General features: G+C 43.3%; 2 protein-coding genes and 1 pseudogene across 5 annotated transcripts; all 3 read left to right on the forward strand.

Annotated features, from left to right (window-relative positions):
- Window positions 1-315: 315 nt before the first annotated feature.
- LOC124015725 (UPF0669 protein C6orf120 homolog) lies at window positions 316-4,863 on the forward strand. 3 transcript variants are annotated; one of them, XM_046331148.1, is made up of 3 exons: window positions 316-454; window positions 972-1,147; window positions 1,933-4,863. In XM_046331148.1, the coding sequence occupies exon 3, from the start codon at window positions 1,994-1,996 to the stop codon at window positions 2,546-2,548; it is 555 nt and encodes a 184-aa protein (XP_046187104.1). In that variant the 5' UTR covers window positions 316-454; window positions 972-1,147; window positions 1,933-1,993; the 3' UTR covers window positions 2,549-4,863. The 3 variants fall into 3 exon arrangements, with proteins under 3 accessions (XP_046187104.1, XP_046187102.1, XP_046187103.1); XM_046331146.1 differs by having other exon boundaries at window positions 972-1,096; XM_046331147.1 differs by lacking the exon at window positions 316-454 and adding an exon at window positions 595-612 and having other exon boundaries at window positions 972-1,096.
- A 352-nt stretch (window positions 4,864-5,215) lies between these two features.
- On the forward strand, window positions 5,216-18,233 carry LOC124016056 (annotated as a pseudogene).
- A 469-nt stretch (window positions 18,234-18,702) lies between these two features.
- cdc6 (cell division cycle 6 homolog (S. cerevisiae)) lies at window positions 18,703-23,441 on the forward strand. Of its 2 annotated transcripts, none has more exons than XM_046331439.1 (9): window positions 18,703-18,832; window positions 19,557-19,854; window positions 20,073-20,327; window positions 20,506-20,705; window positions 20,985-21,139; window positions 21,340-21,446; window positions 21,721-21,961; window positions 22,342-22,564; window positions 22,926-23,441. In XM_046331439.1, exons 2-9 carry the CDS (start codon window positions 19,599-19,601, stop codon window positions 23,154-23,156), a joined length of 1,668 nt encoding a protein of 555 aa, XP_046187395.1. In that variant the 5' UTR covers window positions 18,703-18,832; window positions 19,557-19,598; the 3' UTR covers window positions 23,157-23,441. The 2 variants fall into 2 exon arrangements, with proteins under 2 accessions (XP_046187395.1, XP_046187394.1); XM_046331438.1 differs by lacking the exon at window positions 18,703-18,832 and adding an exon at window positions 18,991-19,385.
- Window positions 23,442-27,891: the final 4,450 nt, after the last annotated feature.

A 27,891-nucleotide genomic window follows, 5' to 3' on the forward strand; every position in this document is an offset into this window, starting at 1 on the left:
TAGAAATGAACGCTGTACATAATTAAAGTTGACCAAAATGAGAATAAAGGAAATGGGTATGATGTGTGGATGGAGGGAAGTAAAATTAGGCTGTACATGTTGTTTCACAAGGTGTCTGTAAACTTGCGGTGGTGGATTTTGGTATGTCTGAGATGTACATGCTGTTATATTTTCATTGCAGTATTACGCTGCAGTCCAACGCGTTGTGGTAGTGGGTGGAAAAAATGACTCCGTTTTTCAAACACTGAATGATCAAACTTAGTGTTGAATGTCGCATTGCTGCCGAGAAAAATGGGGGGGGATGTATTGGCAGGACGGCTGTGACGCTGGTGTTGCCAAAGCAGAAATTAAGATGCAGTACAATAAAGTAACGTGGTAATTAATATCCTTCACTATGGGAGATTCTTTCACCTTGGTTTACAGTACCTTGATCTGATGATGCATTGATATACTGGTGAGTCTTCAATTCCATTTTTTTTTTACACCTTTCTATAATCCTACGCACAGTGCTTGGGAACTGTAATACTACAAACCTGATCTTGTCGGCTGTATATAGCGAGGTTGGGGACCACTGGTCTAAATGCGCTTCGTGGATTGAGCAAACACTAATGTGTAGGTATATTCTACAAAGTAATAATGCTGACATAATTCGATCAATGTGTAGCCACATTTTTTCTCTTTGTAGGCTCCTAAAATGTTTTTTTTTATGGGGTGCAGAGCTCCTTTAGCAACTATATTAATGCTGTGTGAAGCGTACAACCAAGTCTCTTGAGGGGTGTGGGAGTGAACTTGACAATAAATGGATCGGGTTACTGTAAATAACTTATAGAGGACTGGTTAGGGTCACATTGTCTATTTATATATCAGTTCCTATATGTATATTTGTAGGATGATGTGATTTTAATATAGGCCCAGTGTTACTTGGTGGTTTGTGTTCAGTTAAAGAATGTGCTACTTTCCCTGTACTGTAGGCGCCGCCAGTGGATAAGTGTGAGAGACCCCGGAAAACGGAAGAAGTGAACTTGACACTGACTGGTTCGTTAGTTACTGGCAAAACAATAACCATTACTAAAGTTGTGCTCGGAACAATGTACAGGTGAGGAGCTAATGTTCTTGTTCCACAAACCTGCTAAATATTGTGATAACCGTAAGTGTTGCTTCTCGTAGCCCCGGAAAGTTATTTGTGCTATACTACTAACATTAGCTAGCTATGTAACGTTAATTTAGCGTAGCCAGTTAGCAAGCTAGCATAAACGCTGGCAGCAGTAGCTTGCTTCTTGCAAGGCTGATGAAATGTAGCTATGTTGTTCGTATCAATCAATCTATTTGCATATGTGTTTGTTAAATGTATGTATTTTGCATATAGTTAACGAGCCACCAGTACAATACTCGACGTTTCGCTATCTAGCTAAAGTGTCCACATCACGGCCACGCGCTGTCAAACAATTGCTTTAGGACTACATTCTGCGTTAGCGCATAACTGAGTCTAGCTTTATAAGGTATTTTGTAAATGGGATTAGTCAGTCTGTGGCTGCTCTAATAACTAATTCACAGGCCAGCGATTTAGACGGACATGTGTTAGTGAGCGGTTAGCCAGAAGTCAATGCAAGGCAGACAGACAGGGTGGGCGTAACGTCTTTACAGATGGGTTACTCAAGAAGAAGCTGCTAAACATGTGTAGTATATTACAAGGTTGTAGAGGTCACAATGCTAGTCTTTAGAAGAAGCTAGCTTGATACTGTATTTATAGAGCAGAGATATAGTGCAGGGCTTGTAGCCAGATCAGTGATCTACAGGCAGGAGGTGTCCTTTTCTAAACATCCCTTAAAAGTCAACTGGCTGAAGATTGCCCCCTTGAGGATTTGCCCAGTACAAGCTTTATCAGGCTTATACTGTACTCTAGGTAATGCATTTGTTTATGTTGCCCTTCAGGTTATCAACAGATGGTAGACTGGTGTTGTCCAGTCAGTGACTCTGACTATCCATCTCCATTATGGTGCTGTGCAGCAGCATGTTGGCTGTGGCATTCCTCTTGTCTCAGGCTGGGGGGTTCCTGCATTCTTTGGAAGAGGATGCCCTTCCTAAGGAGTGGGTGCTGCTCCACATGGTGCAGGGCCACATCGGGGCGGGAAACTACAGCTACCTTCGGCTCAACCACGATGGCAAGATCATCCTGCACATGCACAGCCTCAAGGGTGATGCAGACTTGTACGTCTCAGACAAAACTCTGCGGCCCAGCTTCGACACCTACAAGCTGCAGTCGGTCACCTGCGGCCAGGATGTGGTCGTAGTGCCTGGAGACTTTGGGAGGCCCGTGGGGATTGGCATTTATGGCCACCCATCGCACCAGGAGAGCGAGTTTGAGATGAGGGTGTTTTACGATCAGACTTCCCTCCAGGACCCGTTTGATAAAAGGTCGTACCCCTCAGAGGAGGACCGGGGGAAGCAGAAATACTCTCCAGCTCCAGGGGATGACGAAGAAGAGGAGTCCATCTTCTGGACTATTTTAATTGGGATTCTGAAGATTATACTTGAAATTTTGTTCTAATAAATGTGTGCTGCTGCTCTCTGCCATGTGCATTTTTAGAATGAGGACACTTGTGGTGTAGTCGAGCTGAGCGCATGATGTTAATCTATCTGAGCCCGGTTTCCCAAAAACATTTTAAGGTTAAGTTAATCTTAGACCATAGGATGCTTTTCGGGAAACCTGGCCCTGGCATTGGTGATCTGAACATTGGACTGAAATTAACCTGAAGAAGTGGAAAAGCAAAGGGACTATTATTTTTTATTTTCGTAATTCAATTGAGTGATTATCTTTTGATTAATGACAAAGGCAATGCCTCAATATGTTGCTTGTCAATCAACCTCTTGGCTGAGGCTTACCTCTGGAAAAAATGATTGAATCAAACCACTAGTATTTGCGTATCTATATCAATTATGCCATCTGATTAAATGACTGGGTTATGGTGAATGACCACTGCTCTCCAAGCCAATACCATGGCCTAACAAACAATGGAAGTTTATCTGATTGGTAGTGCCTCACTGGATGGACTGATAGCACTTCTTCATGGAAGTCGTGCAATGAGCCTGTTCACTTGAAGTCATGTAGAGTTTAGCCAACCTGGGCCTGGTTTCCTGATAGCAAAGACACTTAGGCTTACAAGTGTTTAAACAATGTATCTTTCCTACAACAGCCTAAGATGTAACATTTCAGTGATAATGCCAGTGAAGCTGGTGTTTGGACGATATATTGGCACGGATGTCTCGGGCTGGAAAACTGCCAATATATCCTCCACACACTGGCTTTGAAGACATTATCACTTTTATACAATGGGTTACCAAACAAATAATGATTGACATTTTCATAAACATTTTGAATTTATTCATACCATTTCATCCTTCCACAAGATTAATTCTATTGGTCATTAATTCTATCGGTTGCCAGAGACGTGACCTAGTCGTTCACTCTTTTTGTTCTGTATCTATAGACGCAACCCAGTTCTTTCTAAAAAGTTACCATACTGACTGGCAACATTCTTTTCCCTCGCTTGCTAGCCAACTACGGCTAACTTAGTCACATCAAACATTGCAGCCAGAATAACAGCAAAGTAGCTGCATTTGCGTTTGTTTAAGCTGGTTTCCAGAGACATTTCTCGTCAGGACACTTCAGACGAATTAGCCAACACAGCTAACACAATCCCTTCAAACTGTAGCTCGAAAGACTGCAAACTAGCTGTGTTTCATTTGACCTGTTTTCTATTGACATTTTATTGTGTATATCCATAAAAATTATGCCATTTGATTCATGATTTCGACTGGCTGAGAAAAGCTGTCTGCCTTTCTCGTCCCAACTCCCCGAAACGTTCGTTATTATAGGACAGCTAGAAATCGAATTTCAATTTTGAAACAATGTTGGAATTGACGAGACGGCAAGATTTAGACAAATTTCCGCTGTTGAATATCAAGTGCTTGTCGAAAATAAATGGGAGATGGGCATTTCAACGCCATAGCTTTAGCCGGTGGTCATTTTTGGAATAGACACTGGCTGGAATGCGGTTTTAACCAATCAGCATCTAAGATTAGACCCACCGGTTGTATAATTCCCAAAACACTAGGCAGAGAGAACATTCGCCAAGTGCGTCGTTGAGGCCTGTGTCGACACTGACAGGATCGGAATAATGGCAACGCTGCTCTCTGATCAGCTTTCCGTTCAAATCTTACTTTAACTAATTATTCCACGATACTGACGATGGATCAGCTCATAGAAAGATCGCATGGCTAAAATTTGGCACATCATGAAATGACAAATTACAGACGGTATCATACAAGAAGCAAAATATAACTCAATTTCTTGAACATTAAACGTATTTCAATTTGATTGAAATAGGTCTATAGCTTACTTACTCTAGGCTATATTTTAATGCAGTCATCTCTGTTTTAATTTGAAGCGTGTTTTTATACGTCGCTCAAGTCCAACGATGGTTTTGGGAAACCGCTCAAATGATGCGCCTACAAAGGTTCTAACGATGAACTTTGCCTTCAGATGCTTTTGTGAAACCGGGCCCTGTTCAATAGGTTCCAAATGGGAACAAATTACTTGGAGGCGGCAGGCACTACCTGAAACTTGCGTGTCCATTTGAAAACGTTTGCTCCCATGTGTGCCTAATGAACAAGACCCAGGTCTAAATTGGTGTCCTGGGTCTGAATTATGCAACAACTAAATATCAGTACACCAGTGAGCAGAGATGTTCAACAGTGCCTTTTGATCTGTCATGTATTGGGTGAATGGCAATGCAACATCTCATGCAAATGGAGTCATTTTATAATATTTTCAAATAAAGATGTGATTATCTTTGCAAAATACCTAGTGTCTGATTGTCTATGTCTGGGATATCCACAATATTTTTGTAAAATTAATTCAGATTCACTAAGTGCAATGATTTCATCACAGTTTGTTTACTTGACTGTACAAGTATACGACTCATTGAAATGCATATATGTGTTCATGCATGCTCTTACAAGCAATATTGTACATGCATGAACACATCTAACATGAGGCAAAAGCAAGAAGAGGACCCTGCTCCACACACTCGATGGTGTTCTCACAAGAGTTTCTAAACTAATTATAGCTCGTTTCTCGCGAGTATCCTACAGGTTTCATTCCATTTGAGGTCGCTGTTTTCCCAGTTGATAAACTCGTCGGCGGTGATCCTGTTACCTGCCTGCCTCCATTTTGTGTTGGACGGCCCAGTTCCGGGTTTCCGAGAAGCGACAGAAACAGTTGTTAAGCGAGAGTCTCGCTTTACTTGCTGGTCAAGGGGAGAGCAGAATAAAAAGTATATGGAAATAGGATATAAACTGGAGTTACGCGTACCTCGAATTAGTTTTTGCACCGACATAACTTGTTTACAGCCATAGTTAAGACGCAAGCAAAATTTCACTTGACAGCTGTCGCGAGTAAACAGTAACTTAGCTAGCAAGCTAACTTTGGGTATTGGATTTAGTTGATTTCGCTAGCAAGCTAATTTAGCTGCTAGTGTCCCCCAGTTTTTATTAGATTTTCTTCGTAAGTAACCAAGAGAGCCACCTACTGCCTGGGATTGTGTTAACTAGCAAACTTGCCACAACTGCAGTTTCCATTCATGTTGTTATTGAAGACGAGACACACAATCCTTCGAGACAGGGTAAGTCACTGCCAATCCACCCAGCTAGTTAGATCAACATGTTATCCAGATAATAACTGGTTGACTCAATTGATATACATTTTTACCTAGATTGCTACATTAATTCAAACAATGTCCAGTTAGGTAGTTCAACTTTTAGGCCAAGAGGAAGGAATTGCATTTGAGTTTATTTTATAATTTACATGTTTTTGGGCTCGCTCACCTGGCACCTAATTGTAGATTGACAGAGCGTGCGTAGACATTGGCTAGCGACCCGAGAACATTTCTGATTTGGAATGTTACCTTATCAAATCTGTGTTTACATTTTCTGCATATCATAAAGTGAAATTCCAGTGACACTTCTGACTCGGGCCTGCTCGTTTTAGGGTTGCTAGTTTGTGTTTAATATGACGTTAGGCCCAAAATAGTTACTGACATCGGCACTTCTTTTTTTTTTACAACTAGTTTATTTCCCCGTCCACAAAACCATCAAACTAACTCAATCGGTCACATATTAGGTTAGAGAAGGAGCTGAACACCTCCCCTACCCTGCAAGAATGTCATAATCCTTTGTCTGAGGTTTTAACATTGTAGTCCATTGGCAATTCTCCAAGTAGGCGCATGTACAGGTGGTAACTACCAAAATAATGAAAACACTACAGTAAATCAGGAATGCAAAGTATATTGAAAGCAGGTGCTTCCATACAGGTGTGGTTCCTGAGTTAGTTAAGCAAGTAACGTCCCATCATGCTTAGTGATGTACAAAAAGGCTGGGCAGGCCATTATTTTGTTGACCATGGCTATGGATGGTCGACAAAGGATGACCATGCCCCGTGTGGAAGCAGGAGTGGTCACTGAATGGTGTGATGAGCATGAAAATGATGTTAACCATATGCCATGCCTGCCTCTGTCATCAGATCTCAACACGATTGAACATTTATGGGAGATTCTAGAGACATTTTGATTGACATAAATGGTTGGCGCCGGTAGTGCAAAAAAAACAATAACATCAAATCTTCTCAATGGATGAAATATGAAGTGGCGGGCTGTGCTGTCCACTCTCGGTTTCTCTCACTCGAGGTAGCAACTTACAATGGCTGCTGCATTTCTGTTCCTTATCGCCTCACTGGCAAGCTCACCCGATGACATTCCATTTGTTTTCCTCTTCTGTGAAAACCTGTTCAAACACTCTTAACAGGTAGCTTGTGGAATGGAGTTTAGGGTGAGTGAAGGAGGGTGGGGTTTGCTGCCTAGCTGAACGTGCTGTATGTCTGTATCCACAATGAGCTCAGCCCAGCCAACCAACTGGTTTTGGCAGCTCTACTGAGCTGAATCATTCTAGAGTGAGTATATGCATGTAGAATTAGAGAATAGTTGTTTTTAGTGTGGTCCATGCCACCATTGTAGTCAACAGCTACAAATAGAGGTGAATTTGTAATGGTCTTTGAACAGATGTTCCAATGATATCTTGACTCACCTGAATTCAATACAGTCCACCAATGTCAAAAATGACACTACAAGGATGTACAATTTTACTCTGACCCCACTTTATTTCATTTTTTGACCTTGTTGTGTGTATTTTACTGAGCCAGAGTCTCTCCTCTGTCTTGTTTCGCAGGAGTTTGAGAGTGTACCCAGAGCTGAGACGGTGAACAAACCTCCTCCCCAAGGTGCCCACAGAGGGACAGGATGCCCGTTCCTCCTCCTCCCCCTCCTCCTCCAGGTCCCCCTCCTCCCCCCACCTTCAACCAGGTCAGTCCAGCTCCTAAACTGATGTTCAAAACATGACAAAACTCACAAGTCCTCTGAAGGGTTTCTAGAGATTCATAACTGCATGATAAAATAACTGAAGTCACTCATTATTTGCTGTTGTGTTGTTAATAAGGATGATTCGACACCAGCTGGTGTTAGATACTATGCCAAATATGTTATTATGCCCACATTTCCCAAAGTATGATTTCTAGGGTTGCTATGCCATGTTTATAAAGGATGCAATTTTTACATTTTAAACAAATCCAAACAAACCAAGAAATGTCTGTGCTGACCAAACACACACCCATGCAGGCACCATGTGGATTACTATCAACTTGCACCATAATGCTGCATTGCCATCTATTGTATCTGTTGCTATAACGGCGGTACCTTATGCAGTTCATGTTATTATCTTTGGCATGGTCAACCTAACTAACATGGTGGTTTGCTCATATCCTTTCCTCAGGCGAACACTACAGCACCTAAGTTGAATCGGGATGAGGCGAAGGGGAGAGGAGCGTTGCTCTCTGATATCTCCAAAGGAGCCAGGCTGAAGAAGGTTGGAGTGGTCCATGACAGAAGTGCACCTGTTATAGAGAGTAAGTAGCATAGGAAACCTATAGGGGATAGAAACTAACTTTTGCACTCTCCTCATTTCCTGTTGAGACACACACACACACACACACAGATTATACATGTACGTGTATGCATACATACAGTACCAGTAAAAAGTTTGGACACACCTACTCATTCCAGGGTTTTTTATTTTTACTATTTTCTACATTGTATAATAATAGTGAAGACATCAAAACTAAAATATAAATGTATTTCAAAGTAGCCACTGTTTGCCTTGACAGTTTTTTGCTCTCTTGGCATTCTCTCAACCAGCTGAGGTAGTCACCTGGAATTCATTTCAATTAACAGGTGTGCCTTGGCAAAAGTGAAGTTGTGGAATTTCTTTCCTTAATGTTTTTGTGCCAATCAGTTGTGTTGTGACAAGGTAGGGATGGTATACAGAAGATATCCATCCCTATTTGGTAAAAGCCCAAGTCCATATAATGGAAAAAACAGCTCAAATTAGCAAAGACAGTCCATTACTTTAAGACATGAAGGTTAATCAAATCGGAAAATGTCAAGAACTTTTAAAGTTTATTCAAGTGCAGTTGCAAAAACCATCAAGTGCTATGATGAAACTGGCTCTCATGAGGACTGCCACAGGAAAGAAAGACCCAGAGGACAAGTTCATTAGAGTTACCAGCCTCAGAAATTACAGCCCAAATAAATGCTTCACAGAGTTCAAGTAACAGACACATCTCAACATCAACTGTTCAGAGGAGACTGTGTGAATCAGGCCTTCATGGTCGATTTGCTGCACAGAAAACACTACTAAAGGACACCAATAATAAGAAGAGACTTGCTCGGACCAAAAAACACAAGCAATGGACATTAGGCTGGTGGAAATCTTTCCTTTGCTCTGAGTCCAAATGCGAGATTTTTAGTTCCAACCGCCGTGTCTTTGTGAGATGCATAGTAGGTGAATGGATGAGGACAATGACCCAACACACCTTCAGGCTGTGTAAGGGCTATTTGACCAAGAAGGAGAGTGATGGAGTGTTACATCAGATGACCTGGCCTCCACAATCACTCGACCTCAACCCAATTGAGATGGTTTGGGATGAGATGAATTGCAGAGTGAAGGAAAGCTGCCATCAAGTGCTCCGCATGTGTGGGAACTCATTCAAGACTGTTAGAAAAGCATTCCAGGTGAAGCTGGTTGAGAGAATGCCTTGACAGCTTTGCACACTATTAGCAAAGGCTGGCTACTTTGAGGTATCTCAAATATAAAATACTTAATTTTTTTATTTTTTATAAAACACTTTTTTGGTTACTTCATGATTTCATAGTTTTGATGTCTTCACTATTATTCTACAATGTAGAACATTTAAAAAATAAAGAAAAACCCTTGAATGAGTAGTTGTCCAACTTTTTTGACTGGTACTATACATGCACAATTCTTTGCCACAAATGGCTTTCAACAATGTCAATGCAAGCATTATCAGCACAACAGTGTAACAAGGACATTCGTACCTCTGCTTTCCCCAGAACCAAAGGAAAGTGGTGGAGGTGGTGGAGGTGGTAGAGGAGGTGGAGGAGGGAGCAGTGGTGGGCCAGGGGGAGGCCTTTTCGCTGGGGGCATGCCAAAACTACGATCAGTTGGAGCTGGAGGTAAGCAGAACTCACTACATATGATTACAATGTAAATGGGGCCCTGTAAACTCAGCTTTATTTTTTGCCTGGTTCTGTTTAGTTTTTAAATGTGTTTCTCCAGGCCTCCCGAGTGGCACAGTGGTCTCAGGCACTGCATCGCAGTTGCTAACTGTGCCACTGGAGATCCTGGTTTGAGTCCAGGCTCTGTCGCAGCCGTCCGTGACCGGGAGACCCATGGGGCGGCAAACAATTGCCCCAGCGTCGTCTGCGTTAGGGGAGGGTTTGGCCGGCAGGGATGTCCTTGCCCCATCGCGCTCTAGCAACTCCGGTGGCGGGCCGGGCTCAATGCACGCTGACATGGTCGCCAGGTGCATGGCATGGTGTTTCCTCCGAGACATCGGTGTGACTGGCTTCCGGGTTAAGCGGGCATTGTGTCAAGAAGCGGTGCGGCTTGGTTGGGTCGTGTTTCGGAGGGCGCTTGGCTCTCGACCTTCGCCTCTCCCGAATCCGTACGGGAGCGATGAGACTGTAACTACCAATTGGAAATAGGGGAGAAAAAGGGCTAAAAAAAATGTATTTTTATTTTTCCAGGTTTCTGTTTTCCCACTTTTTTTTTCAAGCTTTCATGCTCAAAATCACACTTTAAATGAGCACAATGCAGAAATAGGTCTGCCATTTCCCGCTTGCTACGATTCTAATAGTCAAATCTAATTTTATTTGTCACATGCGCGGAATACAACAGGACCTTATTGTGAAATGCTTACATACCAACAATTTAGTTCAATAAATATTTACAAAATGATTGCCTAATTTCAAGCAAGTATAGTGTAGAGAATCATTGTACCATCGAAACTGCTGTGAAATATTTTCCATTCCCAAAAAGATGGTGTTTGAAGCTGGTGTAAAAGACTTAAAAACAAAACTTAAGAACAGGAAGCATAGAAAGATCTACCACTTCATAGACTTGCTTTCAATGAGAATGACATATCTATAACTCACATTTCTATGTGAATTCGGTCAGGTAGCCCCCAAAAAGTTACATATTGCAGCTTCAATAGAAAAACAACCAAATTAAAATGTCTAAGTCCACAGCAATGCTTATTTAGATTTTTTGGTGTAGTTTAGTGTAAGTTCGCACCAGCAAGAGACTGTTTGGTTAGCAGCTATTCTGTTGTGCTCGTAATTTGAGTTTGCAAAACAAATGGCCACTGGATTGATGCAAATAATCATGATATCATTCTGCCAGATGATGAGAGGCTACTTTGTAGTTAACCTTCTTCTGGTAGAGATCTCAATTAAAAGTTATCATTAGCATCATCGCTAACGGCTACACAAAGTGTAAACACTTACGGCCATTTCAAATCAAATCAAATAAAATTTTATTTGTCACATACACATGGTTAGCAGATGTTAGTGCGAGTGTAGCGAAATGCTTGTGCTTCTAGTTCCAACAATGCAGTAATAACCAACAAGTAATCTAGCTAACAATTCCAAAACTACTACCTTATAGACACAAGTGTAAGGGGATAAAGAATATGTACATAAAGATATATGAATGAGTGATGGTACAGAGTGGCATAGGCAAGATAAAGTAGATGGTATTGAGTGCAGTATATACATATGAGATGAGTATGTAAACAAAGTGGCATAGTTAAAGTGGCTAGTGATACATGTATTACATAAGGATGCAGTAGATGATATAGGGTACAGTATATACGTATACATATGAGATGAATAATGTAGGGTATGTAAACATTATATTAGGTAGCGTTGTTTAAAGTGGCTAGTGATATATTTCAGAAAGTTACATGAAAATACAAATCACTGGTGCATTTTTTTTTCAGGTCTTATGATTAACTTGGGTAAATTTATGACTAAGTTCAATACATTTAGTTCATTTCCAACTAAGTTCAATACATTTTTGAATATTGCTTAACTCCATTTTGTCTGGATTCCGTGTTCTCTACAACATGGATTTCATTGGGCACTATATAAATATGCTACTATAAATATACTGCAGAAACAGACTGGCACCCAGGCTACTGGATGTTCTACATTTGCCATGAAGCTTGATGCGTGTGGGTGAAAGTATATGAATGGGTGTATTTATGCATAGTGTTCTAAAATGTGTGTTTCTATGCTTTCCTTCCAGACGCCTCAGTGGGCAGATCTGCCCTTCGTCCCCCAGGCTCCAGACCTGCAGCCCCCCGGTCCACCCCAGGCCGATCTACCTCCCCCTCCCCAGGAGACAAACCCTCCCCAGGAGACAAACCCTCCCCAGGAGACAAACCCTCCCCAAGAGACAAACCCTCCCCCCCGGAGCCCCAGCGCTCCCACCGCCCCTCTCTCCCCGACATCTCCCGCCCCCCAACCAGTGCCAGCTCATCCCACTCCTCCACTGGGGGCATGAAGCACAGTACTTCAGGCTCAGCTCCGCCCCCTCCTTCAGGCATGAAACACAGCACATCAGCCCCACCTGCTCCACCTTTTTCGACAGGGGGCTTGAAGCCCAGCACATCCGCCCCAGCTCCTCCCCCGCCGTTTAACCGAGGTGGTTACCGTAGCAATGCCCCGTCAACCCCGCAACAAAAGGCCCCAGTAGGCCCCAACAACAGCCGGGAGAAGCCCCTCCCCCGCCGCCGCAAAGAGGCCCGGCTCCGCCCAGCTCTGGTCCCCCTCCTTCATCGAGACCGCCTCTTTCCTCCACGCGGCCACCCACTGGGGGGTCCTCGGCGCCCCCTCCGCCCCCGCCTTACAGGCAACCCTCTGGGGGCACCTCCAACGGCCCCATGGGGCACCCTGTTGGAGATGGGGCTCCGAAACTTCCCCAGAGGCACAACTCACTGCACAAGAAGAACTCCTCAGGCGGCATCTACGGCGGACGCAATCATGCACCTCCTCCACCCCCCTCGCCATCTGCAGGACCTCCAGGGGTTGGCAGACCACCCCCACCCGCCAGGGAGCCCCCCAGCAAGAGATCAGGTACTAGAACACAGCTCAATGTTTGTATTGGGGAGCCATTAGTCTTATCAAGGGACTGCTGTCACAAAGGGTAATGACCTTTTCCAAACCAATCCTTTCTTCCACACACAAGTTCATGGTCTGAAAGGAAAGGATGGGTAGTAGCCATAGTCTTAGACATGTCAACATTGTATATGTCCCATTATGGTGTCAGAGCATGGGCAGTGCCATTGAGTCAATTTTCTTCTACTACTTCTATGAGTTGGCAAACAAACTGAAAGGGGGCATACTGCTACCTTTAGTGTGTTGTTGGAACGTTGATGAAGCCAAGGTTGCTGATTTACTGCCACCTGCAGTTATGGAACGTTTGCTCACAAGTATGCAGTGCATTCGGAAACTATTCAGACCACTTAACTTTATCCACATTTTGTTATGTTACAGCCTTATTCTAAAATGGAATTGAATTGTTTTTCCCCCCTTGTCAATCTACACACAATATCCCATAACGACAAAGCAAAAACAGCTTTTCAGAAATGTTTGAAAATTCATAAATTTAAATATCAAGTTTACATAAGTATTCAGACCCTTTACTCCGTACTTTGTTGAAGCACCTTTGGCAGCGATTACAAAGTATTCAGACCCCTTAACTTTTTTCCACTGTTACATTACAGCCTTGTTCTAAAATTTATTCAATTACAATCTACACACAAATGTATTAATAATAAAAAAACAGAAATACCTTATTTAAATAAGTATTCAGACCATTTGCTATGAGACTTGAAATTGCACTCCGGTGCATCCTGTTTCCATTGATCATCATTGAGATGTTTCTACAACTTGATTGGAGTCCACATTTGGTGAATTCAATTGATTGGACATGATTTGGAAAGGCACACACACCTGTCTATATAAGGTCCCACAGTTGACAGTGCATGTCAATGCAAAAACCAAGCCATGAGGAATAGGAATTCAAAGGAATAGTCCGCAGAGCTCAGAGACAGGATTGTGTCAAGGCACAGATCTGGAGGAGGATACCAAAAAAACATGCACAGTATTGAAGGTCCCCAAGAACACAGTGGCCTCCATCATTCTTAAATGTAAGAAGTTTGGATCCACCAAGAATCTTCCTAGAGCTGGCAGCCCAGCCAAACTGAGCAATCGGGGGAGAAATGCCTTGGTCAGGGAAGTGACCAAGTACACGACGATCACTCTGTCAGAGTGATCTCTGTGGAGATGGGAGAACCTTCCAGAAGGACAACCATCTCTGCAGCACTACACCTATCAGGCCTTTATAGTAGAGTGGCTAGACCGATGCCACTCCTCAGTAAAAGGCACATGACAGCCCACTTGGAGTTTGCCAGAAGGCACTGAAAGACACTGACCATGAGAAACAAGATTATCTGGTCTGATGATTCTTGGCTTGAGTGCCAAGCGTCACATCTGGAGGAAACCTGGCATGGTGGTGGCAGCATCAAGCTGTGGGGATGTTTTCTGTGGCATGGACTGGGAGACTAGTCAGAATCGAGGGAAAGATGAACGGAGCAAAGTACAGAGATCCTTGATGAAAACCTGCTCCAGAGTGCTCAGTACCTCAGACAGGACAACTAACCTAAGCACACAGCCAAGACAATGTAGGAGAGGCTTCGGAGCAAGTCTTTGAATGTCCTTGAGTGGCCCAGCCAGAGGCCGGACTTGAACCCGATCGAACATCTCTGGAGACCTGAAAATAGCTTGAGAGGATCTGCAGAGAAGAATGGGAGAATCTCCCCAGATATAGGTGCATCATTCCCAAGAAGTCTCGAGACTGTAATTCGCTGCCAAAGGTGTTTCAACAAAGTACTGAGTAAAGGGTCTGAATACATATTTTAATGTGATATTATATATTTTTTTTACAAATTTGCAAAAATGTCTAAACCTGTTTTTGCTTTGTTGTTAAGGTGTATTGTGTGTAGATTGAGGGGTGGGGGGACACTTTTTAATACATTTTAGATTAAGGCTGTAACGTAACAAATGTGGAGAAAGTCAAGGGTTCTAAATACTTTTGAATGCGCTATACCACTTCCGTTTACTGTAGAGTACAGTAGATACATTTTTCAGAAAACTACAGGTTGGAAGGGATATTTTTGCTCCTTAATTGCTGCTATGTGATTATTTTAATCAGGCATCATCATGGTCTTACTATTGCGTGTGTTTGTTTGCTACCGATGCAGCCCCTTCTGCACCCAATCCTGGGTCACGAAACGGGGGTGGTGGGCAAGCCCCTCTTCCCCCGCCCCCCTACCGGATCCACAGTGCTGTCACTCCCAACACCACCTCCTCGGAGCCACCCCACCACACCCGGGGGCCCAGGCCCCCTCCACCCCCTTCATCTACCTCCCGCACCGGACCCCCGCCGCCTCCCCCGCCCATCCGTAACGGACACTCCTCTTCTTCCAAGTCCAATATAGGTGAGTCAGGACAGGCTCATTTCCTCCCATCTCCCAGTCCTGGTCATCAATGTCCCCTGTACATTCTGGTTTTCATTCAAGACCAGTTTTTGAGCAACTGTCACTTTGTTTGATTAATATGATGTGATTGCTGGCTTTTCATCGCTTTAGAATCTATCTTGTGTTGAGTATTGGCCTCAACAGCCCTAAACATGGTCTACTTTGGAACACTATGGCCATTTGTTAGTTCTCAAACCAACAGACATGTTGGAGACACTAGTAGCCTAGTTGTTGTTGGTAGTAGATTGTCAGGTATTATAGCCCCATATTAAAATGCCAGCTCAGTAATGCAAATGTTCCTCTTGTATTGTGACCAACCCAGAGCATTCATAGAGTTCATAGATTGCACAGTCAAATTAAAGTTTTCAGGAGAACTGACCATTTTGCATGGTATTTATTCATGGAAATGGAAATTACTAGAGCAAGCTCAAGAAGTCAAAAATACATGACTTCTAATGAGTTTATATGCTGGACCAATGTTACTGTACTTTATTCATTCTAATACTGTACTAAGGTCTTAGCCTTCATTTTTGCTAGTTTAGTGTTATCCTGATTTACAATGTTGTGTTGACCCTTTACCTTTCTGAACCCTTAGAGGATTTTGAGTCCAAGTTTGACTTCCACCCAGTGGAGGACTTCCCACCCCCTGAGGAATATAGGAATTTCACCAAGATCTACCCCAGCAAAAGCAATAAACCTGGACCAGGTACAGGCTTAGGCTTAATTCATTCTCCACACCACTGTTATTTGGAGTTAAGAACTGACCTGATGTACCCTTTTTGTTTCCTCTACGCCCTGTAGGCATGTTCCGGGGAGTACCTCCAGCGCCACCAGTGGCAAGGTGAACTATGGAATTCAGGACCAAAGGACTTTAATAAGTCACTCGGTCTAATCAGAGGACGTTCAGGGGAGTGGCACGACACTTGAAACACACACAGGCCTAAACATAGACACTTTATATGACTAGCCGGAAACAAGTCAACCCCCAAACACTATAGAAAGTTCACTAGTCTTGTTCGACGCTACTTTTTTTTTTTACAAAACCCTACACTACCAGTCGCTCTCTTCTCCACAAACACTTCAGACACTTCTGTTTCAGCATGATCGAACAAAACCGCTGAGGAACTGACCTGTTTGACTGTGCTGTGGTCACAAGCCAATCTTTCTGCAAGATTGGGGGGGGGTTGATTATACTTTATAGCAGCAGGACCAACTAAGAATTCTGAATTCCATCTTTTGAAATGTGTGCATAATCCACGATGATGATGATGATTTCCTGCGATATATGAATGAATGTTTTTGTAAATGTTCTATCGTTAACCGCAGTAACTGTGTCGTCTGTAGGACAATATAGGGGACACACCAACATCTGCAAAAATGTGTTGGGTGTCAATTGGTATCTATAGTATGTGGTGTGTTTTCTATAGGTTTTTTTTAAATGCCGTGCTTCCAGTGCCCCGAGGAGAAGGTGTGGAATAGAATTCTCTCCTACCTTGATGTGCCAATAGTTGGGTGGAGTAGAATGAGGGGCCTCTCACACTTAGGGAAGCTGTTGTTTTCGTCACACAGAAATGGCTTAGTTTTTTTGGTATGAAACAGGGACAGGAGATATTACTTGAATGCTTGTCATGTTTATGAGAGGGTGAGTCTTGCTGACAGTGCGTGACACAGTGTAAAGACTGAGGGGCATTCCCAATTAGATCTTTTTTTGTTCTTGCTCATGGCATTGCTCGGTGGCAGCATAACAGCTTAACCGTGGCCCCTGTGAATACCATGTTTTTACACTAGAGGAGAACAGAAAGTGCTGCTCTGATCGGTTGCAGTCTAGATTTATCTGAAACAAAAAATAAATGCATCTTCGTTTCGTCAACACTACGACATTTTTCAGGGATCCATAATGCCGCTCCTCTTTAATAATCGTTAGCTGCCAAAGCTCCTTTACTTTATTGATCAAGGAAGGCATTTGAGAGTAGTGTATGAAATTCTACTTTCACTTTATTCAATGCTGTTCCTGTTTCTTGCCACAAGGGGGGCGATCATGGCTAAATTATTACCCTCATTCCTTTCTTTGGACCAAGGGTAGCTTTGCAGGGCTGTCAGTCCTTCAACCCTGCCTTTCTGAAGTTCCTTCAAAGAACAAAAAAAATGTAATCTATTTTTTTGAAACTAGAATATTTGATTTTACTGCTGGTGGCCCTTTGGAATGGACTGTATCCTGGCCAGAGGGAAACCATAATGCTTGAGTTTTTAATGCATTCCTATGCAAGGAACAATTTTGTTTGTATTCTCACTTCTCATTGGTAGCAACTAACCAAAAAGGAAACGCTTAAGTGCCAGAAGAAGGTTGTAGGGTGAAGATGCTCCTAGGTGCTGATTTGGGGTGCGTTTTGTATTTTCCCTAATCATGTTTTAAGGTTAGGATTGGGGAAGGGAATCTTATCCTAGATCTGTACCTAGGGGAAACATCATCTGGAGCACCAGGGAACTATTTGGGCAGAGTAGGCCCCAGAAATGTCATCATGGTGGATTTATATATATATATTTTTTTTTTGACTTAGGAGCTTCTTAATGCTTGATACCTAAACTGTCATTACATTGTAGCTTTGTGATTTCTGTTATGATTCCACTACCGTGAAAGAGAACTACATAGACCAGCTACATGACAATAGATTCATTTTCTCTTCTCCATTCCTTTTATGTCGTCCTCAGGCTGGTTGTTGCCTTACACATCTATTGTCATACTTATCGGTACCAGTGCGTTTGATAAAAATAAAAGTGAGTCTATTAAAAATGCAATAAATAATGTATATTTACATAAAGTATGAGAAATATGGTAATTGTAGTTATTGATATATTTTAATGTTTGTAAAAAGCTTGTAATATAGGGAGGAAATTGATTAAAAAGTTTAACAACAGTCCAGTTGTGAGCTTTGTCTGACAGCCAGAGAGACGGGTCTCTTTGCAGCACTTCTCTGTATGTCTGACCGTGTGTGTAACTTGTGTGATTGATTGGATATCTTTAGTCTCACACAGGTGGTGACTCATTGACTGTGATTCTCATGTTCTCACCCTGTTCATTCCTGCCATGGTCATTTCACTTGTTAATCAACCATGTTTTATCATTTGAAATAAATATATGCTTTTGGGGGGAAAAGGGATACGGGATTGTTTTGGTGTCCATTGTATTTGACTCTTTATCACCATCTCTATCCATCTTTTAAGCTTCTTGCAGATGTAATTTATTGTGGAAGTTCACAATAATGATTGAAATAGCTTACACAGAAACATAAAGAACCAATTTAGTTACTCATATCATTTAAAAATATATATTTCGATACGTATGCCAGAGCACATATGCAGAAGTTTGAGTAATTCTCTCAAACTGCAACCAAGTTACTAAGGACACCAGAGAATATTGTGTTAAATGTTTACACCAGACAATGCTGAATTTCCCGGGAGATTTCCAGTCCGCCAAAATATATATTATTGAAACTCCCGCCACCGTGTACTTGTGTGACGTAAACACTGACGCTACCTAATGTTCGAAGATGAACCAATGAGAGCCTGGGAAATAACAAAATGACACAAGAAGGACAAATCAGACCTTAGCTGCGGGAAGCCCAGCTGATTGGGGGAGGAGTTGTGGAGACATTTGGCGCAAGTTTTGTTTCTTAAATCAGTCAGACAAGAGCGCGCCGGAGACCACACGAAATCCATCTAGAAGACTAGCCGAATATTACTTAATCAAGAACTGAAATTAAGGTAACACTACCTTCAATACATGTTTAAAACGTGTGAACTTGTAGTATTCCGTTGGATTTGACGAGATAGTTTTATTTTTTTTTGTCAGAGTTGGGGGGGAGATATTGCGAGCGAGTTTCCGTAGCATACTGGGGGGATTATTATCAGTCAAGTTTAACTAGCTAGTCAGATACAACAAAAAAAAGTTTTGTCGAAAACGGCAATACATATATTTCCTATTTTCTTTGATTTGTGGTATTTTACGCCATTTCAGTTTTTTAAATCATATTTGTGCTGTTGGCGCCACAAATGAGGACACGTATAGTTGTCGCCATTGAGTCTGCAGATACAGTAGTTACTGAGAATTCACACCATTCTGATGGCCCCGGAAAATGGCAAGTTGTTTGTTGCATTGTCAGTATACAATCGAACATTCGGGCTAACCTTTTGTAATGTTGATTTACAACAGTGCAACAACGGCACAAAGATCGCATACTCTTCTAAATCGTGGGAGTCATGCTTAGCAGTTATAACAGTAACTTGCGTGGAAAATACCGGAACTACTTCGATCAGGGTAGGCCTGATAGCTAGGATGGATGGTATCATTTACTATTAAGCGGTTCTGTACCTCTTCTGTGTTCACTCAATTTCAAATCACTCTTGAACATACGACAATTGTTTTTCTTGCAGTCTATCTATTCATGGGTGTTGTCACAATGGCTGACCTTATCTCTTCCCCCTTCAGTCTTTTGAAACCGGGCTGGACGCTAAAGTGCTCACAGGGAAGATGCCCAGCACACGTTCCCAGACTCAGCCTATCCTTCAGTTCCCCAGACGCAAGTCCTCTGGGGTTGACTCAAAAAGCACCCCCTCCAAGAGCACATCCCAGCTGAAGGAGACCAAGTCCCTCTGCTCCGTGGGGGCTTCTAAACCGCAGTCCCTTCCAGAGAGGGCCCAGCTAACACCCCTCTCACATGGGCCCGTGGCCCTCAAAGACATAACTTTGTGCCCAAGAATACCCCTCAGCCCTCGCAAACGCACAGGTATGGGATTGCTATTATACATAACTTTGATAGTGTTTCACTGTCTACTGTCTAAAACTTTAGGCAGTTTGTGATTATTTTTGTTACATATTGTTGTTACATATTCTGTGCAAGGTTTAAGCTGATAAACCACAACTCTTGATGCAAACGTAAGGTGCTATCGAAAAGACAGATATGTTGTTTCTAACCTAACCATCTGTCTTCTGTGTGTTTCTCAGGAGATGAAAATGGCTGTAACCTCAGTGCCACCCTACTGGGCTCTCCTCCCAAACAGCCCTGCCTTAACCTGGCCTCCCCCCGCAAGCTGGGCTTTGATGAGAACTCCCCCCTTCTATCCCCGAGGAGACTACTGACCCCCCTCTCCCCAACCTCCTGCCCCAGGGCCTCCCCCAGCAGACTGCATGAGACACCCAGTGGGGGCCCATCATGTCCCCGATCAGAGAAGACCCCTGGGGTCCGCCTCTTTGCTGAAAGTAAGACATGTCTCTCACGCTCTCTTTTCCCCTTCCTCGTATCTTTTTCTCAAGTGCAAATGAAGAGCGTTAAACTCCAAAGACAAATGTGTGCCTTTATTTGATTGGCTCATTATTCTAAATGTTCACGTCATAGACTTAAGGCGGAGTATTAACCCATCTTCCGGTCCCTCTCCAGAGTCTAAGTTCCACAGTGTGAAGCAGGCCCTCCACACTGCTGTCCCAGAGCGCCTGCTATCCCGGGAGGCCGAGAGGTCCTCCATCCGCTCCTTCCTGGAGGACAAGGCCCTGAAGGCCAGCCCGGCCAGCCTCTACATCTCTGGAGCCCCCGGCACCGGCAAGACTGCTTGCCTCAACTGTGTGTTGCAGGAGATGAAGGTTAGCGCCACTGTTTGTGCTTGCCTCCGCTTCGTTGATGATGGGCTAATTGTCAGCATTAGCCTAGCATTGGAGTTGTTGCCTTGACAGGATTCCAACATTCATTAGCCTAATTTTGGTTCTTGGGTGGAACCCAATACTCTAAAATGACCTTACAGCTCTGCCATGAGGTGCAGAATCACTTAATTCCACCCTTTGTGTATAGCCCTGAACCCTGTGTAAATTGAACCTGATTGATTTCTCTTTACATGAATTTAACTATTTCCTCTCTTGATACAGGATGAGCTGAAGGAGATTCAGACAGTGGTGTTGAACTGTATGGCTCTACGTAGCTCCCACGCCATCTTCCCCTTGCTGGCAGAGAAGCTGGGGGCCTCCGGGGGCCACACCGACACCAAGCTGCAGAAACTGCTGACCAGCACAGGGCCCACTGTGTGAGTATCTATAGCCCTGAACTAAAACTTAAATCACTTTTGCGAAGAGAAATAAAAGTTTAGTTTCGCTCTGAAGTTTTCTTCATCCATATATTCTGAATTTACACCCTAAAAAACAACAACATATATTTGAGAGAGGATTTACATTTTGCTGACAGATAAGTTTTCTCGCTTAACCTCCTTTCTCCTTCTCTCCCCAGTCTTCTAGTCCTGGATGAAATGGACCAGTTGGACAGCAAGGCCCAAGACGTTCTCTACACCATCTTTGAGTGGCCCTACCTGCCCAAGTCCCGCCTCTGTCTCATCGGTAAGAACCCCCTAATATACAGTGTTAAACAATATACACTGTCTCTGGTATACACATTTCATTGGCCGTTAACAATTTCTATGTTAATATCTTAAGAATTCATCTGAAGATTTCACCCTAAAACCCCCCCACACACACACACACACACACACGTCTACCCATTTCTATATTTAAATTCCATCCAGTCAACTCTCTCATAGCCACTTCCTCATACGGGCTGTCCTTAGTCCTCCTGTATGCAGGCAGGTGTAATGACTGTGCCGTCCCATTCTAGGTATCGCCAACGCTCTGGACCTGACTGACAGGATCCTCCCCCGGCTGCAGGCCCTGCCTCGCTGTCGCCCCCAGCTGTTACACTTCCCTCCCTACAGCCGCCAGGAGCTCGCCGCCATCGTGCAGGACCGACTCGCACAGGTGTCCGGAGAGGGGTTACTGGACGCATCGGCCGTGCAGTTTTGTGCCAGGAAGGTGTCTGCTGTGTCGGGAGACGCACGCAAAGCTCTGGATATCTGCCGGTAAGGGAAGGACTTGACTAAATAAACACTGTTAATACTAAATAATTTGTTGGTTGCAATGCTGATGACTCAGGACACCTTTTGGCTTGGCCATGAAAATAAATGTAAGATCAAATATGAGCAACACCCCCCCCAAAAAATGTGCGTTTTACTATGGCTAGTTATAGGTGGTCTTGGAAAGTTGGTATGGGAAGGAAGATGCCTCATCAGTTTAACTGAATGCATTCAACTGAAATGTCTTCTGCGTTTAACCTGACCCCTCTGAATCGGAGAGGTGCGGGGGGCTGCCTTAATTGGCGTCTGGGGAACAGTGCGTTAACTGGTTGAGGTTTTGTTTGAGAACAAAGTAGTGGCATGACGCCGGTTCCTCTGTGTTACAGGAGAGCTGTAGAGCTTGTGGAATCTGACGACCGAAAGAAGGCCGCAGAAACTACAGCGTCTCGTGTGAGCGTGCCCCAGGTGGCCAGGGTGCTGTCGGAGGTGTACGGAGACCGCATGTCCTCCTCCGAGGGAGAAAGCTTCCCCCTCCAGCAGAAACTCCTGGTCTGCTGTCTGCTACTGCTCACCCGCAACGGCAAGAACAAAGAGATCCCACTGGGCAAGGTGAGAGATGGGCACTGCATTGGTGCGAACACGATACTACCATCTAAGTTTGTAAATTGAGAGCGAACATTTAGCTTTTTTTTGTTGCTTTTAATAATTTTCTAATACACCTTGATATATATACACAGTGTACAAAACATTTTTAGAACATCTGCTCTTTCCATGACAGACTGAAGGTGTTCCTAATGTTTTGTACACTCGGTGTGCATTTAACATAAGTCTAGGTAGCTAGTCAGAATGAAAAGTGAAATACGGTCAATGTTTTCTCTTACACTGACCTGGTTACCACTGAAGGTCATTGGGTTGCTGAAGGTCAGTACCAATTCTTTCTCAAGTCTGACTCTTCTTCTCTACCCCTCAGCTCCACGAGGTGTACAGCCGCCTGTGTGCCAAGAGACAGGTGGGTGGCGTGGGCCAGGGAGAGTGCCTCTCCCTCTGCAGTCTGTTGGAGAGCCGGGGCATCTTTGCCCTGAAAAAAGCCAAGGAGGCTCGCCTCACCAAGGTTTCTCTGAAGATTGAGGAGAGGGACGTGGAGAATGCTCTGAAGGATCGCACCCTGCTGGGCAGCATCCTGACCTCTGGCCTACCATGACCTCTCACCCCAATGATCTCAGCTGACCCAGATTTATATTTGTGATTTTTTTTTTTACATTTGTTTTGTGATTCCTTTTTTATTTATTTTTTAGAACAATGGGAAATGCAGCAATTTGTTACATTTTTATTAACAGATGATGAATATGGACTAAACATTTCAAATGGTCAGCCATACTGACTAGCTGCTTTTAACTTGAGTTTAAAATGCTCATTTTATTTTTTTGGGGGGTGAAAACCGTATGTACATTTATGTTGTAATAAATGAATGTACAAACTTTTTAAACATTTGTTGCTCTTATTTTAATTCGGCAAGAGACCTACCACTTTTGTTAAACATGGTGCATCGAAAAAGTCAGCAATAAAATAAATAAAAACGATGCTCTTGTAAACTGTAGGCATACCCATCAAAATAATGAAGAAATCTAGCCTTAGTCCTTTTTCCTTAGTCAAAATAAATTAAAGGCCTGCCTGCTGCCAGTGAGCTTTGTGTGAAATGTGCAGTTCACAAAAACGGGTGCAATGACAACGCACGTGAAAGTCCAAATATCTCAGCCGGCAAAGACACTGACAACCAAACAGCCGGAGGAAGCAAACAAGGTAAGTCGTTCGTTAACTAATTTAATACACTGCCCACGTTAATTGCAAGTGCACTTTCAATTGTTTTAAGCCGAGGAGTTGCAATTTGGAAACGGTATCAACACACAGATCAAGTTGTCCATATTGTGAGTACAGTTGAAGTCAGAAGTTTACATACACCTTAGCCAAATACATTTACTCAGTTTTTCATTATTCCTGACATTTTAATCCAAGTAAAAATTCCCTGTTTAAGGTCAATTAGGATCAGCTTGCAAGCTCCCCCCTTTTTCCTCCAAACATAACGGTGGTCATTGTGGCCAAACAGTAATATTTTTGTTTCATCAGTCGAGGACATTTCTCCAAAAAGTATGATCTTTGTCCCCATAAGCAGTTGCAAACCAGAGTCTGGCTTTTTTATGGCCGTTTTGTAGCAGTGGCTTCTTTGTTGAGCGGCCTTTCAGGCTATATCGATATAGGACTCGTTTTACTGTGGATATAGATACTTTTGTACCTGTTTCCTCCATCTTCACAAGGTCCTTTGCTGTTCTTGGATAGATTTGCACTTCGCACCAGAGTTCTTTCATCTCTAGGAGACCGAATGAGTCTCCTTCCTGAGCAGTATGACGGCTGCGTGGTCCCATGGTGTTCATACTTCTGTACTATTGTTTGTACAGATAAATGTGGTACCCAAGGATGAGCCAGACTTGTGGTGGTCTACAATTATTTTTTTCTGAGGTCTTGGCTGATTTCTTTTGATTTTCACAAGGTAGGCCTTGAAATACATCCACAGGTACACCTCCAATTGACTCAAATGATGTCAATTAGCCTATCAGAAGCTTCTAAAGCCATGACATTGACTTGAATTTTCCAAGCTGTTTAAAGGCAGTCAACTTAGTGTATGTAAACTTCTGACCCACTGGAATCGTAATACAGTGAATTAACTGAAATAATCTAAACAATTGTTGAAAAAAAAACTTGTCATGCACAAGGTAGATGTCTTAACTATAGGTTTTGGCAAGTCAGTTAAGAAGAAACTTGTGGATTGGTTGAAAAACGAGTTTTAATGACTCCCAACCTAAGTGCATGTAAACTTCTAACCTCAACTGTATTTCCTCCTTTGTGGTCCTTGTGAATAGCATGCGGTTTTTGTAGTCAGTTACATAAGATGCCTACTATTGGAGGTGATGGTGTTAAGGGTGTCTTGTTTCTTCTTCTGGATTCACACTTCAGCATTGGTACCTCAAGGCAGCCAAAGCCTATAGCCTGCAAAATGCAATGTCCTGTAACAGATCCATGGTTATTGGTAGGTTTCTGTCCGAACCAAATGTAGCCTAAATAAATGCCTTTGTTCAAGACCATCGGGTCTGGATCGCGATACCTTTTACTCTATCCCACATGGCAGTCAAATGAAATGTAATGGTGAACGACATGGGTGTTCATAAAGCTGGTGAACATTGATGAATCAGCGGACTGCGGAAAGCTGTCACGCAAAGTTGGTTGGCGATTTCCTGTAACGTGTTCCACGCGGTTCGTGTGACACGGCGGAAATCCCATTTCAACATGGGTGAAAACCACCCTGCTTGCCAACACTAAGAACAACTCAAATCTAATGCAGTGCAGCTTTTATTGTTCTTAGCAGTTTTCATAAGCAATGTCATATGAACACCGCTGACTGTATTCGCTTGGATAGTTACACCGCTGACTGTATTCGCTTGGATAGTTACACCGCTGACTGTATTCGCTTGGATAGTTACACCGCTGACTGTATTCGCTTGGATAGTTACACCGCTGACTGTATTCGCTTGGATAGTTACACCGCTGATATTCCCATTTAAACGTGATTTATTATAGTAAACCAGGTGCTGAGCCGCCACAATGTTTTCCAAATGAAGTGGTGGGCCTGTAATTGTCTTCACAATTCTGTTCTCTGCACCGCATGAGCACACTGCCTCTAAAATGAGACTCTCTGGGGAGAGTGGAGGAAGGGCAGTGCCCCCCCCCCCCCCCCCCCCCACTCTGACGGAATTGACACAACACCTTCCAGCTTCATTGTATGTATGGGACTGAGACAGATATGCTGTTGGGAATCTATCACAAATGTTGAGAATTGTAGAGCTCAGAAGTGATATTACATCATACGGCATAAGTAGCCTGGGTTCCAATCTGTCTGTGCCATCATGTCACTCCTTGGCATGCAAGGAATGTCTCGATGGCACAAACAGATTGGAACCCAGGCTAAGGCAGAAGATATTCTAGACCGAAGATCTGTCTCTGTTGTGTTGAAGCCAAATCCAACAGGAGAGACAAGTCTCACCTGTACCCAGCTGTCTGTCCATGCGAACAGACATGTCTGTTGATCCTCCCTTCAACTTCCAAGACGGAAAAAATATCTCCTGATCAAGTGTTCTGCTCATTTGTTTCTAATCAATATTTTTGAAGCAAACAGTAAATCACCAACTTCCTGTAGTTTTATGAGTTACACGGAACATGCTTCTTTACAGGGCCCAGCATCAGAGACCATACACAGCTGTCTGTCCAAGAAAAGGGACCAGTCAATGGAACTTCAAGAACACTTCAGGAATGGGAACCCTGGGCATGCGTATGAATTTATCACGGTTCCCTCTTTTATCGTCTTTATGTCTCCACATTAAAACATGAAGTCAGGACTCGCTTATGTTTGACTGTAGGTCTAAGTTGTCTGCTGACAGGATCCAACAGGGGACAATTCCCCTGGACTCAGCTGTGAGTCCTTTAAGAGGGACTGGTCAATGGCTCATCCTAAAACACAATTCAGGGAGGAAGGCATTTCTACTGATCAAAGGTGAGTGCTTTAGATCTTAGAGCTAGACAGACAATTGCTTTATTCCACCATGTGCCAGATGATCATCGATAAGGTAACACTTGTGATGCGTGTTATGTCATGTGTGCAGAGATCAGAGTCAGACATTCCCCGTGGCCGGTCCACGGCAGACGTGTCCTCCATATTCAAGGTGAGCTGGCTCATGTCTTACAGTTAAAAGTGAATGGATAGTTGTTTGATATCTTTGTGACCTTTAACCTCTGTAGTATTTAAGCCAAGGCTCAAGGTCCAACCAGGAAATACAAATGATTAAATGTTCAGATAAATAATGTTCCTGACATATTAAGACCTATTCCAGTTGGTTGAAGACCAAGTGATTACATTTGTAAAGAGTGAATTAAAGAAGTTCAACTCCAAATCACCCAGAATGCTCTGACAGTCAGGGGAAGGTGGTGGTGTACGGTGAAGATGAGAACCAGGAGAGCAGTGCCAGAGAGGGGGCTCTGAAGATCACACTGCACATCCTGAGGAACATGAAACCAGAACGAGCTCGCTGAAACAGTGGAGAACAGTAAGATCTTTAATGTTAAATTTTAATATGCCCACAACGTTGGATACAAAAATACGTAGTGAAAGTACTATGCCTTTATTAGTATGCTTCAAAGTACATTTGTCATCGTTTAGGTGAGCTTGTGTTGAGTCAACCTAAACTCAAAATCAACTTTAAAAAAAGGAAGTTTGAATGTGTGTTTGAAGGAATGGCTACACAAGGAAACCCAACACTTCTCAATCAGATCTACACAGAGCTCTGCATTCAGAGGGTGGAAGTGGAGAGGTCAATAATGAACACGAGGTGAGACCGATTGAGACAGCATCCAGGAGATCAGCAACACAAAAGAGACACCGACCAAATGCAACGACATCTTTGAACCCTTACCTGAGCAAGACAAACGCATCAGAACTGTCCTGACCAAGGGAGTTGCTGGCATTGGCAAAACGGTCTCTGCACAGAAGTTCATTCTGGACTGGGCTGAAGGAAAAGCCATTCAAGATATCAAGATTATATTTTCACTTCCTTTTCGAGAGTGGAATTGGAGTCCAATCTCAGACTTCAACAAGTACAAAGTACTGTTTGTCTTTGATGGTCTGGATGAGTGTCGACTTCCAGAACAACGAGATCTGGTAGTGACGTTACAAAGTCGACCTCAGTGAGCGTGCGGCTGACAAACCTCAGTCGGGGGAAATCTTCTTCCCTCTGCTCACATCTGGATAACCTCCCGGCCAGCAGCTGCTAGTCGCGTGTTGACCAGGTGACAGAGATGAGGCTTCAATGACCCACAGAAGGATTTACTCCAGG

Source organism: Oncorhynchus gorbuscha, linkage group LG26, assembly GCF_021184085.1.
Source record: "Oncorhynchus gorbuscha isolate QuinsamMale2020 ecotype Even-year linkage group LG26, OgorEven_v1.0, whole genome shotgun sequence".
Classification (NCBI taxonomy): domain Eukaryota; kingdom Metazoa; phylum Chordata; class Actinopteri; order Salmoniformes; family Salmonidae; genus Oncorhynchus; species Oncorhynchus gorbuscha.